This window comes from Lepidochelys kempii, chromosome 2, assembly GCF_965140285.1.
Source record: "Lepidochelys kempii isolate rLepKem1 chromosome 2, rLepKem1.hap1, whole genome shotgun sequence".
Taxonomy (NCBI): domain Eukaryota; kingdom Metazoa; phylum Chordata; order Testudines; family Cheloniidae; genus Lepidochelys; species Lepidochelys kempii.
This window is the reverse complement of record NC_136381.1, coordinates 57,084,923-57,103,808: the sequence shown is the minus strand read 5'-3', so window position 1 is coordinate 57,103,808 and position 18,886 is coordinate 57,084,923. Positions and strand designations below refer to the sequence as shown.

At 42.9% G+C, this 18,886-nt stretch overlaps 2 protein-coding genes across 4 annotated transcripts in view; both read right to left on the bottom strand.

The window, feature by feature from the left end:
- Window positions 1–18,886, bottom strand: part of UBE2W (ubiquitin conjugating enzyme E2 W) — a 57,032-nt gene that overhangs the window by 555 nt on the left and 37,591 nt on the right. The window lies entirely within an intron of this gene.
- Window positions 2,618–5,016, bottom strand: LOC144930149 (uncharacterized). Its single transcript, XM_078851289.1, has 2 exons — window positions 3,981–5,016; window positions 2,618–3,392 (listed from the first exon to the last, which is right to left on the bottom strand). The coding sequence occupies exons 1-2, from the start codon at window positions 4,567–4,569 to the stop codon at window positions 2,872–2,874; spliced, it is 1,110 nt and encodes a 369-aa protein (XP_078707415.1). The 5' UTR covers window positions 4,570–5,016; the 3' UTR covers window positions 2,618–2,871.

The following is an 18,886-nucleotide window of genomic DNA, read 5'->3' as shown; positions in this document are numbered from 1 at the left end:
TCATTTTTACCACAAAATCCCAAATCAAATTTAAAGCACAGGAGGGTGTCAACAGTTTTTCCTTGGGCAGAGTAGACAGGGCTGAGAGACCCAAGGCAAATTGCTGGAGAAACATCCAAGGTTGTAATAACCTTGCTCTTGGGGTATGTCTACACTACGGAATAAGGTCGAATTTATAGAAGTCGGTTTTTTAGAAATCGGTTTTATATATTCAAGTGTGTGCGTCCCCACAGAAAATGCTCTAAGTGCATTAAGTGCATTAACTCGGCGGAGTGCTTCCACAGTACCGAGGCTAGAGTCGACTTCTGGAGCATTGCACTGTGGATAGCTATCCCACAGTTCCCGCAGTCTCTGCTGCCCATTGGAATTCTGGGTTGAGATCCCAATGCCTGATGGGGCTAAAACATTGTCACGGGTGGTTCTGGGTACATATCGTCAGGCCCCCGTTCCCTCCCTCCATCCGTGAAAGCAAGGGCAGACAATCGTTTCGCACCTTTTTTCCTGAGTTACCTGTGCAGACGCCATACCAGGGCAAGCATGGAGCCCGCTCAGGTAACCGTCACCCTATGTCTCCTGGGTGCTGGCAGACACGGTACGGCTTTGCTACACAGTAGCAGCAACCCCTTGCCTTGTAGCAGCAGATGGTGCAATAAGACTGGTAGCTATCATCGTCATGTCCGAGGTGCTCCTGGCCACGTCAGCTGGGAGCGCCTGGGCAGACATGGGCGCAGGGACTAAATTTGGAGTGACTTGACCAGATCATTCTCTTTAGTCCTGCAGTCAGTCCTATTGAACCGTCTTATGGTGAGCAGGCAGGCGATACGGATTGCTAGCAGTCGTACTGTACCATCTTCTGCCAAGCAGCCATGAGATGTGGATGGCATGCAGTCCTTCTGCACTGTCTGCTGCCAGCCAAAGATGTAAAAGATCGATGGAGTGGATCAAAACAAGAAATAGACCAGATTTGTTTTGTACTCATTTGCCTCCTCCCCTGTCTAGGGGACTCATTCCTCTAGGTCACACTGCAGTCACTCACAGAGAAGGTGCAGCGAGGTAAATCTAGCCATGTATCAATCAGAGGCCAGACTAACCTCCTTGTTCCAATAAGAACAATAACTTAGTTGCACCATTTCTTATTGGAACCCTCCGTGAAGTCCTGCCTGAAATACTCCTTGATGTAAAGACACCCCCTTTGTTGATTTTAGCTCCCTGAGGCCAACCCGGTAAGCCGTGTCGTCAGTCGCCCCTCCCTCCGTCAGAGCAACGGCAGACAATCGTTCTGCGCCTTTTTTCTGTGCGGACGCCATACCAAGGCAAACATGGAGGCCGCTCAGCTCACTTTGGCAATTAGGAGCACATTAAACACCACACGCATTATCCAGCAGTATATGCAGCACCAGAACCTGGCAAAGTGATACCGGGCGAGGAGGCGACGTCAGCGCGGTCACGTGAGTGATCAGGACATGGACACAGATTTCTCTGAAAGCATGGGCCCTGCCAATGCATGCATCATGGTGCTAATGGGGCAGGTTCATGCTGTGGAACGCCGATTCTGGGCTCGGGAAACAAGCACAGACTGGTGGGACTGGATAGTGTTGCAGGTCTGGGACGATTCCCAGTGGCTGCGAAACTTTCGCATGCGTAAGGGCACTTTCATGGAACTTTGTGACTTGCTTTCCCCTGCCCTGAGGCGCATGAATACCAAGATGAGAGCAGCCCTCACAGTTGAGAAGCGAGTGGCGATAGCCCTGTGGAAGCTTGCAACGCCAGACAGCTACCTGTCAGTTGGGAATCAATTTGGAGTGGGCAAATCTACTGTGGGGGCTGCTGTGATGCAAGTAGCCCATGCAATCAAAGATCTGCTGATATCAAGGGTAGTGACCCTGGGAAATGTGCAGGTCATAGTGGATGGCTTTGCTGCAATGGGATTCCCTAACTGTGGTGGGGCCATAGACAGAACCCATATCCCTATCTTGGCACCGGAGCACCAAGCCGCCGAGTACATAAACCGCAAGGGGTAATTTTTGATAGTGCTGCAAGCTCTGGTGGATTACAAGGGACGTTTCACCAACATCAACGTGGGATAGCCAGGAAAGGTACATGACGCTTGCATCTTCAGGAACTCTGGTCTGTTTCAAAAGCTGCAGGAAGGGACTTTATTCCCAGACCAGAAAATAACTGTTGGGGATGTTGAAATGCCTATATGTATCCTTGGGGACCCAGCCTACCCCTTAATGCCATGGCTCATGAAGCCGTACACAGGCAGCCTGGACAGTAGTCAGGAGCTGTTCAACTACAGGCTGAGCAAGTGCAGAATGGTGGTAGAATGTGCATTTGGACATTTAAAGGCGCGCTGGCGCAGTTTACTGACTTGCTTAGACCTCAGCGAAACCAATATTCCCACTGTTATTACTGCTTGCTGTGTGCTCCACAATATCTGTGAGAATAAGGGGGAGACGTTTATGGTGGGGTGGGAGGTTGAGGCAAATCGCCTGGCTGCTGGTTACGCGCAGCCAGACACCAGGGCGGTTAGAAGAGCACAGGAGGGCGCGGTACGCATCAGAGAAGCTTTGAAAACCAGTTTCATGACTGGCCAGGCTACAGTGTGAAAGTTCTGTTTGTTTCTCCTTGATGAAACCCCCCGCCCCTTGGTTCACTCTACTTCCCTGTAAGCTAATCACCCGCCCCTCCTCCCTTCAATCACCGCTTGCAGAGGCAATAAAGTCATTGTTGCTTCACATTCATGCATTCTTTATTCATTCATCACACAAATAGGGGGATGACTACCAAGGTAGCCCAGGAGGGGTGGAGGAGGAGGGAAGGAAAATGCCACACAGCACTTTAAGCACAGCACTTTAAAAGTTTACAACTTTAAAATTTATTGAATGACAGTCTTCTTTTTTTGGGGCAATCCTCTGTGGTGGAGTGGCTGGTTGGCCGGAGGCCCCCCCACCGCGTTCTTGGGCGTCTGGGTGTGGAGGCTATGGAACTTGGGGAGGAGGGCGGTTGGTTACAGAGGGGCTGCAGTGGCAGTCTGTGCTCCAGCTGCCTTTGCTGCAGCTCAACCATACACTGGAGCATACTGGTTTGGTCCTGCAGCAGCCTCAGCATTGAATCCTGCCTCCTCTCATCACGCTGCCGCCACATTTGAGCTTCAGCCCTCTCTTCAGCCCGCCACTTACTCTCTTCAGCCCGCCACCTCTCCTCCCGGTCATTTTGTGCTTTCCTGCACTCTGACATTATTTGCCTCCACGCATTCGTCTGTGCTCTGTCAGTGTGGGAGGACAGCATGAGCTCGGAGAACATTTCATCGCGAGTGCATTTTTTCTTCTTTCTAAGCTTCACTAGCCTCTGGGAAGGAGAAGATCCTGTGATCATTGAAACAGATGCAGCTGGTGGAGAAAAAAAAAGGGACAGCGGTATTTAAAAAGACACATTTTATAAAACAGTGGCTACACTCTTTCAGGGTAAACCTTGCTGTTAACATTACATACATAGCACATGTGCTTTCGTTACAAGGTCGCATTTTGCCTCCCCCCACCGCGTGACTACTCCCTCAACCTTCCCCCCTCCCTGTGGCTAACAGCAGGGAACATTTCTGTTTAGCCACATGCAAACAGCCCAGCAGGAATGGGCTCCTCTGAGTGTCCCCTGAAGAAAAGCACTCTATTTCAACCAGGCGACCATGAATTATATCTCACTCTCCTGAGGATAACACAGAGAGATAAAGAATGGATGTTGTTTGAATGCCAGCAAACATACACTGCAATGCTTTGTTCTACAATGATTCCCGAGTACGTGTTACTGGCCTGGAGTGGTAAAGTGTCCTACCATGAAGGACGCAATAGGGCTGCCCTCCCCAGAAACCTTTTGCAAAGGCTTTAGGACTACATCTAGGAGAACCGTGAATGCCAGGGCAAAGTAATCCTTTCACATGCTTGCTTTTAAACCATGTATAGTATTTTAAAAGGTACACTCACCAGAGGTCCCTTCTCCGCCTGCTGGGTCCAGGAGGCAGCCTTGGGTGGGTTCGGGGGGTACTGGCCCCAGGTCCAGGGTGAGAAACAGTTCCTGGCTGTCGGGAAAACAGGTTTCTCCGCTTGCTTGCTGTGAGCTATCTACAACTTCATCATCATCATCATCATCATCTTCTTCGTCCCCAAAACCTGCTTCCGTGTTGCCTCCATCTCCATTGAAGGAGTCAAACAACACGGCTGGGGTAGTGGTGGCTGAACCCCCTAAAATGGCATGCAGCTCATCATAGAAGCGGCATGTTTGGGGCTCTGACCCAGAGCGGCCGTTCGCCTCTCTGGTTTTCTGGTAGGCTTGCCTCAGCTCCTTCAGTTTCACGCGGCACTGCTTCGGGTCCCTGTTATGGCCTCTGTCCTTCATGCCCTGGGAGATTTTGACAAAGGTTTTGGCATTTTGAAAACTGGAACGGAGTTCTGATAGCACGGATTCCTCTCCCCAAACAGCGATCAGATCCCGTACCTCCCCTTCGGTCCATGCTGGAGCTCTTTTGCGATTCTGGGACTCCATCATGGTCACCTGTGCTGATGAGCTCTGCATGGTCACCTGCAACTTGCCACGCTGGCCAAACAGGAAATGAGATTTAAAAGTTCGCGGTTCTTTTCCTGTCTACCTGGCCAATGCATCTGAGTTGAGAGTGCTGTCCAGAGCGGTCACAATGGAGATAGCTCCCAGAGGCCAATACCATCGAATTGTGTCCACAGTACCCCAAATTCGAGCCGGCAAGGTCGATTTAAGCGCTAATCCTCTTGTCAGGGGTGGAGTAAGGAAATCGATTTTAAGAGCCCTTTAAGTCGAAATGAAGGGCTTCATTGTGTGGACGGGTGCAGGTTTACATTGATTTAACGCTGCTAAATTTGACCTAAAGTCCTAGTGTAGACCAGGGCTTGATGAGGAGTAGAACTAAGGAGAAATTAAATGAGGGTGAACAATTCCTGGGAAACTTTTGTAGTGAGAGACAAGATATATATGTGTATATATATAGAGAGAGAGAGAGAGAGAGATCACTTTGAATAAAAGAATTAACTTTTTTATATCATGTAATAGAACAAGTCATTCACTCGTTAATAGTGCTAAATAGCATTACATTTTGAAAAATCACCAAATGTATTAACCATTAGTCCAGACTTGCAGTAATTTAGGAGAGAATTAAAGAATCAACAATATTTTACTTATCAATGATCATGACAAAGCATGGATAATAGATTGCATGCCTGAGCCAGTAAATTTTCATAACAGCTTTGCAAGGCTGCAGTAGCTCAGCTGCTTGGAATTTTAAATAAATAAATAAATAAATAAATAAAACTTTGAAAATGTCTAACTTCATATAGAATCACTTGCTACTTAATCATTTTATTTGGAATTTTTTAGCATCCATTCTTTGAATTAACACATTAGATCTAGAGGGCTGTGGTTTAAAAGCAATTTAAATACTATTTACCTGAAACCACAATTAGTCCACAGACTCCACAATTCTTTGAGAACAGGTTGGTTGGAAATAGATATTTTACAACTCCATGAGAATTTTTAAAATCATAACTTGAACAAGTAGTAGATTTCTATAACTGCCAACAGCAAGAAAGTACAAAATGCCATCTCTATCAGGCTTTCCAAGTACTAATGACATAACTGCATACCACTTTGATAGTATCTGGGGGAGGACACTATCAAAAGTTGCCTAGGTGTTCTGTATATTACAGGGAATAATTTAACACCCGTTATACAACTCTACATAATAGAGGCATCTTAGTGAGAGCAAATTTTTGTTCATATTGACAGAACACCAAGATGATTTTTGTAACTGGTTTAAATACACTTTGGGAACATGGCATTTAATACAATTGCATGGTTACATACCCACTAACCCTTAAATCTTGGTGAGATGTCATCTGAGACTCCTTATCTCCACCCCTTCACACTTGTCATTCTCCCTCCATAGCTTAGTTTGTTTGAAAAAATTGTTCACAAAAGTACATAATACAATTTTCAATGTAGTTTTCTGCTATCACTTGAAATTAGCATGTTTGATAATACAAATACTCATTTTTATAAGCCTATTACAAGTATTCATATATTATAAATAGGGTTCATTCAGTTACTGAATCAATACCCTTTTATTAATACTGTTACAGGATTTATAGTTAATCTAATATTGTAGAAACATGTACTACCCATTTCCTGAATTATGTCAGATTACAAGGAAATAGCATTCTACAACATCCTATAATATAGGATGACAAAGTTCCAGTGTCACTAAGATTCTCAGTGTGTGTGAACTTTAATAGTTTTATACATTTTTGTATTTAATAGTACAATTTTTATAAATATTTGCACATCTTTAAGAGTGGTAAAATGTAAAACAAAAAATGTGTCTTGTACCGATTACAAAGCTGTTCTCTGGTAACCAAAAGACAATTTCCATGTGATACTTTGCTATATAAAGTTATATTTTAATAATCTGAACTTTTCTTCAGTAAATATTAAGGAAACCTAGCACACCAGTGACATGATGAGCTTCATCATGGCTGACCAAAGAAAATGTTAAGAACATGTGCTTTATTAATTTTAAATCCCCTTATCACACTATCTGGGTGCAGACTCCCCCGAACTGGTAGTATGTTCTATAATTTAATTTTACCAAGCCAGGAACAGCTGTGAACTCCTGGATCACTGTAACAATTTTACAATGGAGTCGCAGATGATCCCCTTAGATTCTCTAGTCTACTTTGCTATCCAGACAAAATGGACTTAGTGATTGTGATATATGAAGGGGTGGGGGGGAAACACACCTTTTTATGGACACCCAGCCAGCCAATTAGCTATAAAGTCCCTCTTGGAGGCTGCTTCCTTTATCTGTAAAGGGCTAAAAAGTCCCCAGCTAAAGAAAAGGGAGTGGGCACCTGATAAAAAGAGCCAATGTGAAGGCTAGAACTTTTTAAAATGGGAGAAAAGCTTTCCCTTTGTCTCTCTGGGCTGCAGGGACAGAGCAGCAATGATGTCAGCAGTTTTAAGCCAGGTATGATCATAAATCATCAGATCATACCTTGAACTACTTATCTGAAACCCCAAATGTGTAAGTAGATCAGACACAGTTGGAGTTTCAGAGAAGTAGTTCTAGGTATGGCTTAACAGTGCAATCCTTGCTGATCTTAAACACAAAAAAGAAGCTTACAAGAAGTGGAAGATCGGACAAATGACCAGGGAAGAGTATAAAAATATTGCTCGGGCACGCAGGAGTGAAATCAGGAAGGCCAAATCACACCTGGAGTTTGCAGCTAGCGAGAGATGTTAAGAGTAACAAGAAGGGTTTCTTCAAGTATGTTAGCAACAAGAAGAAAGTCAAGGAAAGTGTGGGCCCCATACTGAATGAGGGAGGCAACCTAGTGACAGAGGATGTGGAAAAAGCTAATGTACTCAATGCTTTTTTTGCCTCTGTCTTCACGAACAAGATCAGCTCCCAGACTACTGCACTGGGCAGCAGAGCATGGGGAGGAGGTGACCAGCCCCCTGTGGAGAAAGAAGTGGTTCGGGATTATTTAGAAAAGCTGGATGAGCACAAGTCCATGGGGCCAGATGCACTGATCCGAGAGTGCTAAAGGAGTTGGCGGATGTGATTGCAGAGCCATTGGCCATTATCTTTGAAAACTCATGGCGATCGGGGGAAGTCCCGGATGACTGGAAAAAGGCTAATGTAGTGCCCATCTTTAAAAAAAGGAAAGGAGGAGGATCCTGGGAACTACAGGCCAGTCAGCCTCACCTCAGTCCCTGGAAAAATCATGGAGCTGGTCCTCAAGGAATCAATTCTGAAGCACTTAGAGGAGAGGAAAGTGATCAGGAACAGTCAGCATGGATTCACCAAGGGCAAGTCATGCCTGACTAATCTAATTGCCTTCTATGACGAGATAACTGGCTCTGTGGATGAGGGGAAAGTGGTGGACATCTTGTTCCTTGACTTTAGCAAAGCTTTTGACACGATCTCCCACAGTATTCTTGCCAGCAAGTTAAAGAAGTATGGGCTGGATGAATGGACTATAAGGTGGATAGAAAGTTAGCTAGATTGTCGGGCTCAATGGGTATTGATCAATGGCTCCATGTCTAGTTGGCAGCCGGTATCAAGTGGAGTGCCCCAAAGGTCAGTCCTCAGGCCAATTTTGTTCAATATCTTCATAAATGATCTGGAGGATGGTGTGGATTGCACCCTCAGCAAGTTTGCAGATGACACTAAACTGGGAGGAGAGGTAGATACGCTGGAGGGTAGGGATAGGATACAGAGGGACCTAGGCAAATTAGAGGATTGGGCCAAAAGAAATCTGATGAGGTTCAACAAGGAGAAGTGCAGAGTCCCATGCACCACTACAGACTAGGGACCGAATGGCTAGGCAGCAGTTCTGCAGAAAAGGACCTAGGGGTTACAGTGGATGAGAAGCTGGATATGAGTCAACAGTGTGCCCTTGTTGCCAAGAAGGCCAATGGCATTTTGGGATGTATAAGTAGGGGCATTGCCAGCAGATCGAGGGACATGATCGTTCCCCTCTATTTGACATTGGTGAGGCCTCATCTGGAGTACTGTGTCCAGTTTTGGGTCCCACACTACAAGAAGGATGTGGAAAAATTGAAAAGTGTCCAGCAGAGGGCAACAAAAATGATTAGGGGACTGGAACACATGACTTATGAGGAGACGCTGAGGGAACTGGGATTGTTTAGTCTGCGGAAGAGAAGAATGAGGGGGGATTTGATAGCTGCTTTCAACTCCCTGAAAGGGGGTTCCAAAGAGGATGGATCTAGACTGTTCTCAGTGGTAGCAGATGACAGAACAAAAAGCAATGGTCTCAAGTTGCAGTGGGGGAGGTTTAGGTTGGATATTAGGAAAAACTTTTTCACTGGGAGGGTGGTGAAACACCGGAGTGCGTTACCTAGGGAGGTGGTGGAATCTCCTTCCTTAGAAGTTTTTAAGATCAGGCTTGACAAAGCCCTGGCTGGGATGATTTAGTTAGGGATTGGTCCTGCTTTGAGCAGGGGGTTGGACTAGATGACCTCCTGAGGTCCCTTCCAACCCTGATATTCTATGATTCTATGATCTGGTGATTTGTGATAATACCTGGCTTAAAACTGCTTACACCATTGCTGCTCTGTCTCTGCAGCCCAGAGAGACAATGGAGAGACAAAGGGAAAGCTTTTTCCTCATTTTAAAAAGTTCTAGTCTTCCCATTCGCTCTTTTGGTCAGGTGCATCTCCAAGGTGCAATAGGGCCATTTACTAGTTCTTTATATTCCAGTGTTCCTTGATGGCTCATCTGATTTTGATGGTACTTCTGGATGAGGGGGGAGGGGCTTGATTCCCGCGCCTGTGTTCACAAGTTCAGAACAAACATTTTCAAAGTTATAAAGCAAAATTTACATATTTTCTTATGGCATGGAATGCAGACATTACAAGGAAAATTAATGTGTGTCAGCTTACAAGCATTCATAGAGTGTAAACACTCAATACATTTTTATAAGATTAATACCAATGTTAAACAAAACTTACAAACAGGTGAATTGGTCTGGTCTCCAGTTTGTTAGTTCTTAGTATATGCTTGCAGCCTGGGGAAGAGCTGACATCTGGCCTGCCAGCACCACAACCATTACATTTTAATGTCACATGACACGAACAGTTATACCATATGTTGTACACAATTGAAAGGCAAGGCCTGGAGAGTAACAAAGAACCCTATGAATATGAAAGAGTGCATTTTACCCAACAATTTGCTGATACAAAAATATTAATACAACTGGGTGCTCTGGATCTAATGCTGTCACAGATACAATATACACATGTATCAAATGTTTCGCGGCCATTATAAATTAATGTTAAATAATACTCATCTACTTTGACAGACATTTTCTGTGCCGTTAGTGCTTCTTATATGTGAACAATTAACAGACTACTGGACAGTCTTTAGTTATAGCATGCTTTTACTGTTTTAGCGTTTTGCTCTTGAGGTCTGGGGTTCAGAATTTAGTCATTCCAGTAAGACCTAGAACATGCTTCCAAGATCTTAATTTTTCAAGAAAGCACACTTCCGATATACATATATATGTTCAACTGAAGTTGTGGCTAGAACCTTCTTTGAAGAAGAACCTGCAGTCCTCCCCTCTCAACACCACAGTACGTGGGTTACACAACAAACATTGTTAAGGTTTTAGTGAGTTTTGTTTGTTTTAATAATCATACAATGTATTCAGTTAAATGTATCAATGAGCAAGTGTCAAATACAAGTATTAACCGTTTTGACTTTTCTTAATTAACACAGCATCAAGCATTTTATTTATACAATATCCAAGTGCACCTATTATTTGAAGTCACTTGGCCTTTTGAGCTCTACTCTCAGGCTTGACAGAAATAGATGTCAATGAATGTTGGTGTTTGTTGATTTGACATGATAAAACCTACAGTGCCTTTCCATTCCCATTAATCAAATTTTAAAACTGTGACAAGGTTTTAAAAGCCCATCATGGAGTGTCCATACATAAACGTATATTGGTCTAATGAGTGAGTCTAGAAAAACACGGTACCTTGATATCACTGATAAGCAGGAGACTGAGGCAACTGCTTATTTCCAACAGCACTATAGCAGGAGATTGCTTGTAATCAGTTTAGTGATCATGTGTTTTTCTTGGCCATACATTTAAAAACATTTACAGTCATAAAAATCAGTTAATAAATTACAAATGTTGATATTAAAATTAAAACAAAGTTGAATCTAGCTGAGTCTGTTCATAATACACCAATGGAAAATGTATCCTTAGTGTTAACATACATCATTATTGCTTATATTTCATAAACAGTTCAGAGAGACAATACTCTGAGACCTGTAAATCTGCTAACGTTAGAAGGAAAAGTTATTTAAATAAAAAAATAGTGGTCTCTAACAAACAATTAAAGGTGGAGAAGGAAAGCCAGGTGTTTGGAATCATGCCTAATTAAAAACTGCAATTATTAAAATAAATCTAAATCATCTCATTAATCTGCTATTTCTTTCAGTTATGGGGGCTGCACAGTAATAACTACGAAATATGATAAAGTGTGAGTGGAAAAGTAGATTTTTGATTTTGGGATGTTTTATACAGTTAACTAAAATATTACTGTGAACAGGATATAGGATGAGAGATGCTTTGACATACTATACATACCATAAGCTGCGTAGTTTACAAGTAAATACACGATCTCTAATACAAGATCTCTTCCAGTTAATTGAGAGAATTTGTTTCTTATATTCCTATGAAAGAGTTGTGAACAGTAAACTTAAAAAATTCTCAACATTGAATTATTTTAAAAGATTCACAACTAAAAGAATGTAAGCTTCCTAACCCAGATGTATGTTACTGTATGTTCAGCTCTTCCTGGTTCTTCCCTAACCTACATTGAATGGAGAAACTGTTATTATGGATCTTGTATCTTAAAAAATATGCAAGTTCCTACCAGGTCTCAATCTCAGTTGCCTAAGAAAATTCAATTTGTACATTTTTTAAAAATATCGTGAGTTACAGAACTATTTAATCCAGGGGTTCTCAAACTGAGGGTCAGGACCCTTCAGGGGGTTCCGAGATTATGACCTGGGGGGTCGTGAGCTGTCAGCCTCCACCCCAAACCCTGCTTCACCTCCAGCATTTATAACAGTGTTAAATATTTTAAAAGTGTTTTTAATTTATAATGGGGGTCGCACTCAGAGGCTTGCTGTATGAAAAGTTTGAGAACCACTGATTTAATCTAACCAAGATGAGCTGATTTTATAGTCACAGGCTTTTATCTACGCTCCTTGTTCTTCAAGTGTATCAAACTTGAGTGGCCTGATGGCTCAAATTCAACACTTCCTTCTGCAGAGTCAAACATTCTACATTTTCTCTTATCACCCATCTACTGAAGTGGTAGAAAACAGTATTTACAAGTGCTGCAATGAAAACATGATGGCCCTGTCTGCCCATAAAAGGTGTACCACTTCAATTATACCTAGTGTAGTTCAACTGTACTGTCTACAGTTATACTGGCATAAAAATGCTTGTAGTGGTATAACTTACTCCCATACAGGCAGGGGAGTAAACTTTGCCAGAGATATTAAAATATCTACTCCTATCTTATTTCAGATCTTATCATCATTTACACTAAGACCACTTGACATCTCTCTGGCTATGAAAAGGGGCCTTTAAAATTAGTGTAAATGTACTTTGAGGTGACAAACTGCCAGAGTGGGGTGAAAGGGCTTTAGGGTATGTCTAAACCAGGAATATTTACTGGTAGAGCTGGATGCTATACAAGCAAAGCACTCCTAGCATGGATGCAGCTTATTATACCAGTAGAGTGCACTTTTACGGATATAGCTTATTCCCATCCACCTCACCCGAGCAAAACATGCTATACTGGGAAAAGTGCAATTTTGCTGGTATAAATTCTCTATGTTAGAGGCTATTGCTGGCATAGCTAAATCAGTTAGAGGTCACACCTTATCACACCCTGATTGAAGTCTAGTGTAGATATAATCAGTGTAAATTAGGAGTTGATTTTTGATTTGTTTTTTTTTTTTAAAGCCAAAATAGTTATACAGTACAACCCCTAGCATGGGGAGTTATATTGATATAAAGGTGCCTTAGAGTGGTATAACTTATTCCCCTTTCCATATGGGAATAAGCACTTTTATAAAGACATAACTACTCCCCCACTATGGGATTGTGCCTCTTTAATTAAAGCAGTACAACTTGTGTACAGACAAGACCAAGCGTTCATAGAATATTGTTCCTGCTAACATAGGACATGGTGTGCGGAATGTTCAAAGAAATACAAATCCCTTGCATCAGGGGTGATCTCGTTGAGTCGTTTTCTAGAAGTATGAAAGTCCCTTAAGGGCAACTGCAAAAGATTTGTCCTACTTAAGTGATAATATTTGAAATGGAATGGTCTTATGATAGATTTCTTTGTCTTGTACAAGACAAAGAATAGTAGGTATTAAACAGGGAGGACTTCTTCATAAAGAGGTGTATTTATTAATGACTCCGGCACTACGGAGCTTTATTTTCTGCAAAGAGCTTCACAAGTTACAAAACATCAGCTGATGATGCTACAGAGTGGATATAGTGATAGAGGCAGCATTATTAAGTTATGCATAGCCTGCACCTACAAGCAGGCTAAGTATGATGAATGAGGAGACCTATGCAAGGATTACTGACTCCCATACACCAAAATCCAAACAGTTCCACTACTGTAAGCCACAGCAATAATGACCTGGGGAGGTCACCTTCTTCTGGAGCATATAGCATGGGCACTTGACACAACTATATAAGTAGATCTCACTTAATCATTTCCTTGCCACTGCACTGGAACACCTCACTCCCTCATATTCTATTATGTGCCACAGGCAGACCCTTGGCTCCTGTGGGCTGTAATACTTCGGTATAATGTCAGCTGTTGGGTTTAGTATGTGGTGCTATCAGTGGCCTGTGATATAGGTCAGATAGATGATTGAGTGGTCCCTTCTGGCATTAAATGCTATGATTTATTGCAATAAGCCCCAACTCCTGAATGAAAATTTTGGATGCTAATAATTTACTACAGCTAAGTCCCTATTTTCTTCACTAAATGGCTGGCCTAAGTTCCACAGCAAGATTTTTGGATGATGTGGTGCTTTAATGTTGCAGACTGGAAATTCTGCAGCAGCTTAAGTTAAGGTTTAAAAGGGAGATTTTTAATGAACACCACACTCAGTACAATAGTCCCCATTACTAATTTTGATATTCAGTTCCATTTTATACTGTCACTACATTTAATTTTCAATATGCAGTTATGGATTGGCTACACTTGTCAATACAGCCACATCCTGAAAGTTAGAGGCTTTGACCCGGGGGGAAGAGAGGAAGAGTTGGAACTTTTGTGATCAGGTGAGTTTGAGGATATGAGGTAAGCACAGTAGTTGGATGTTTTTTGCTAAAATAGCAGCAAAGTAATCCATGTTAGCACTTAAATTGTCACCTTGAGGTTTTGGATTTTTAAAATTTAAGACTAACAGGGGCAACTCTCATCTTTCAGAACTCTTGTTTCAGGTTATCTGCTGGTGCAGAATGATAAACTGTCAGGGTTCCCTCCCCAATCTGAACTCTAGGGTACAGATGTGGGCACTGGCATGAAAGACCCCCTAAGCTTATTTCTACCAGCCTAGGTTAAAACTTCCCCAAGGCACAAATTCTTTGCCCTTGGAGGGTATGCTGCCACCACAAAGTGATTTAACAAAGAATCAGGGAAAGGACCACTTGGAGCTCTTATTCCCCCAAAATATTCCCCCAAGCCCTTACACCCCCTTTCCTGAGGAGGTTTGAGAAAATATCCTAACCAATTGGTTACAAAGTGATCAAGGACCCAAACCCCTGGGTCTTAGGACAATAGAGAAATCAGTCAGGTTCTTAAAAGAAGGATTTTATTTTAGAAAAAGGTAAAAACCACCTCTGTAAAATTAGGATGGAAAATAACTTTACAGGGTAACGAAAGATTCAAAAACACAGCAGAACTTTCTCTAGGCTTAGTTTCAAAGTTACAAAAAATGGGAATAAACCTCCCTCCAGCAAAGGAAAAATTCACAAGCAGAACAAAAGATAATCTAACATGCCTTGCCTGGCTTTTACTTACAATTTTTGTAATATGAGAGACTTTTAGGATGGTTTATAGGAGAAGGAGTTTTCTGACCTGAGGCTTCTCTACTTCCCAAGAAAACACACAAAAACAAAGCCTCTCCTCCCCACCCCCCACAAGATTTGAAAGTATCTTCGTTCCTCATTTGTCCTTTTGGTCAGGTGCCAACCAGGTTATTTGAGCTTCTTAACCCCTTACAGGTAAGGAGGAATTCTAGGCTACCCTGAGCTGTATGGTTATGACAATAACATTGCACTGATTTACATTCAAGATTTTCTTTGCAGATGTAACAGCTTTCTCTCTCTCTCTCTCTCTCTCTATATATATATGCACTCGCAAAGAAAATCTTGAATGTAAACCAGTGCAATGCTGTCATCCTGTGCCAGCAGACAACCTGAAACAAGGGCTCTGAATGATGTGAGCTGTCCTGTTCATCTGAGGTTTATACATGTATAAATAATAAAAAAAATAATAAAAATAAAAAACTTAAGTCTAGAACAGGGGTGGTTATTTTTTGCCAATGTCCAAATTTCTTGGCCAAGGTATAGTCAAGGTCCTGACTCCAAAGTAACATTTTTCACACCGCAATAATGATGATAATAATCAGTAAATAAAAAGGTTTTGTAGTCCATTCAAAAGCAACTGGCGGTCGAGATTTAGCCCACAGTCTGCCTATTGAGTACCTCTGGTCTAGAGCATGATGCTATAGCAAATTTTGTGGCTACAGAATACATGGTATTATAATGTCCAAAATTAGGTAACATGAGACTTGTAAGAGGTATTATGCCATGGTACTACACAGAACAATAGTAAACAAATGCTATTAAGTTATTCCTTTAATAAGGGAAACTTATCTACCTTATCTTTCTGCCTCCCAGAAGGAGAAGAAAAAAAAACAGGATTCTAACTCCTGGATCTGATCCTTTGTGAAAGATTGCAAAACTCCTTTTCTTAAGCTGTTTTGAACCTTCAAGGCCAAGGCAGGAGTAGAGCATGAGTTTGGCCTCTTTTAGCCATTTTAGTGCAGGAGGGGAGGTTGGCAAGTATAAATGCTGCCCTAGCATTTTCAAGTCATCTCCTTCAACTGCACCTGAAGTGAAGCTCCCAGAGAAAAATACCAGTTCAAAATAAACGTAAGATCATAACAGCCTCGAAGAAGAGAAATGAAAAGATTAAAGAGAAATCTGCAAAACAGTAACTTCCAAACTCTGAAGTGAGACATGTAGGCAAGTGGAATCCTGCAAGGTGATATCTTGAAGCAGAATTACAAGGTAGGTAATTTTCCCTTCTCTAGAGAGTCCATATTTGCATGATTCTAAGAGTGAACTCTTAGAAGAAAAGCTTAAAAGGATGTCTCAAAAGATAGAAAGAATAAGGTTGAAACCAGAAGTAAACAAAGCCAATACCAACAGTGTACAAAAAAGGGTTTTAAATATTTTACACTCCCCCTCCAAACTCATTAAGTGCAACGTACAAGCTGTAAAATGAGGTCATAAACAAAACACACCTGTAAAGACTGATCAGCTGAAAATAAGGAATATTGTAAAATTAAACTTTCTAGGAAACAACATCACATGCTTCCATGTAAGGGAAGGCCAAATCCTGGGGCACAGAAGTCAAAGCAGGATTCCCTCCAGGGGGGTCAAATCAAAGCAGAAGTGCTTTGCACATATACATAAAGATGATGTAACTGCTTTGCAAGAGTCTGCAATGGAAACATCCGAGGTATGCCCATTAACAGCCTTACCTCAAACTAAATGCAGTATAATGACCTAGTTTCAGGCCAGCCATATTAAAGCTATGAGATATGCAGTCAGACAACAATCTGTACAAAATCCTTTTAATATTACTCAGCAAATTGTCAAGAAAAAATTTGAACAGGCTTTAGTTCACTCCACTCTATGGAGAAGGGCTGCTCATCATGGACCTGTTGGAATAAGACGACTTGTCTGGATAACAGACTCATTGATGTGCATCTCTGAACTCACATTAGACAGAAGTTTCAGATCAGTCTGTCACTGGGACCTAAAGCTCACTTACTCTGCAAGCTGAAGTCACCGTCACAAGAAAAAATGGTTACTAACTTTTCTGTAACTGTTGTTCGAGATGTGCTGCACATGTCCTTTCCAATGCAGGTATTTGTGCCCCCCAAGCACAGTTGCCAGAAATTTTTCCCTTATTGGTATCCATTGGGTCAGCTCTAGCGCCCTCTGGCATTGCACGCTCTTAACGTCAGTATAAAGGGCCCCACCGGCTCTGCCCTCCTTCAGTTTCTTCTTACCAACCACTTCTGAAGAGGGGACAGAGGATGGGTTTTGGAATGAACATATGCAACACATCTCAAAGAACAGTTACAGAAATGTTAACCACCATTTAATTCTTCGAGTGCTTGCACTTGTCCATTCCAATGTAGGTGACTCACAAGCAGTTCACCCAGAGGCAGGTCTGGAGATCAAATACAGTCTGCAAAGGTGTCTCCACAGACATGCCCAGGAAGGTGGAGAACCAATGCTGCCTGGGCCATGCTGAGTCTATGAGGATGACCTGTGCTCAGTCCTGCTTAATCTTCATCAGAACTTTGTGAATCAGTGGGATAGGCAGGAAAGTGTAGTGCCGGTGCCTTGTCCACGGTAATAGGAACGCATCTCCAAGGGACCCCAGGTGTGGCCCCCGAGGGAGCAAAACCAATGGCATTTCCTGTTGAATCGGGTGGCAAACGGGTCTTTCAGAGGAGTCACCCACCGTCAGAAGATGTCCCTTACAATGTCTGGACAGAGACCACTTGTGGTGAGAAGAGAAAGACCTGCTGAGGTGATCTACTAGCTGGTTCCGAGCCCCAGGAAGGTAGGATCCTTCGAGTGTGATGTCATGATCGATGCATAGTTATCACAGGAAGATTACTTCCTGACATGGAGGAAAGAACATGTACCACCCTGCCTGTTTACATAGAACATGGCCATCGTATTGTCGATAAGGACTGAAATAGATTTGCCAGTCAAGTGGGATAGAAACATCTGGTATGCTAGACGTACTACCCTGAGTTCCTGGACATTGAGTGTACAGGAAGAGTTCATCTTGGGTCCACAGGCCTTAGGTTCTGATGGGGCCCAAGTGGGCTCCCCAGCTGAGGTCTGATGCATTGCATACTAGAGGCAGGGATGGGTGAGGTCTCAAGGCTACTCCTGTGCATACCACGTGTCTGTCCAGCCACCACTACAGTGAGATTAGGATCTGCCAGGACCATAAGAACTGAGTCCAGAAGATGCCAAGAGGGAGAGTAGACTGTGGCTAGCCAGGCTTGTAGAGGTCTGAGTTGTAGCCTTGAGTGTTGTACTACATATGTGCACAATGCCGTGAGGCCCAGGAGGCTCAGGCACTTTTGTGTGGTCATGATCTTTGGAGAGATTTTATCATGGACGCAATCACGAGGAACCAGTTGGGTGGAAGTAGAGATCTCACTTACACCAAGTCCAGTACTGTCTAGTACTAGTACTATGAACTCTATCATTTGGACGGGGATCAGAGTGAACTTCTGAAAATTCAGTAAGTCCAATGCATTGAAGGTTGATTGTATGAGCTGGATGTCGGCCTCTACTTGAGCTCTGGACCGGCTCCTGATCAGCCAGTCATCGAGATATGGGAACACATGGACCCCCTCTTTTCCTTAGGAAGGCTGCTACTACCGCCATACATTTCATGAAACCTTGCAAGGTGGCTGACAGGCTGAATGGGAGCACCGTGAATTGATAGTGACTTTGGTTCACTATGAACCTCAGGAAACATCTGTAGCCAAGGAAGATCAAAATATGGAAGTAAGCGTCCTTTAGATCAAGGGCGGCAGAGCAATCCCCGGGATCCAGTGAGGGAATGATGAAGGCCAAGGAGACCAAGTGGAACTTCAGGTTCTTGAGATACTGGTTGAGACCACAGGAGGGAAGTGGGAAGGTGAGGTGGACAGGAATTGGATGATGTAACCTAGTGTTGAGGACCCATCAGTCTGAAGTAATCTGGGTCCAGGCATCCAGGAAATAGTAAAGGCGGTTGGAAAACACGGGGGGTAGCAGGATCCAACATAGCAGGGATTGTGATGTCACCCTTGAGTGTCTCATCAAAACAAATGTTTTGACAACCCAGGGAATCTGGAAACTGGCTGTGTAGGGCCTGTCGAGGATGACTGAGGTGGTGGCCTGTGCCTAAACCCTCT

What these genes read in the sequence shown, in the direction of transcription:
- LOC144930149 (XM_078851289.1), bottom strand. Translation starts at nt 4,569, where the DNA reads ATGCAGAGCTCATCAGCACAGGTGACCATGATGGAGTCCCAGAATCGC. An exon ending in AGGCGGAGAAGGGACCTCTG is followed by an intron (nt 3,393 to 3,980) that starts GTGAGTGTACCT and finishes TTTCTCCACCAG; the next exon opens with CTGCATCTGTTTCAATGATC.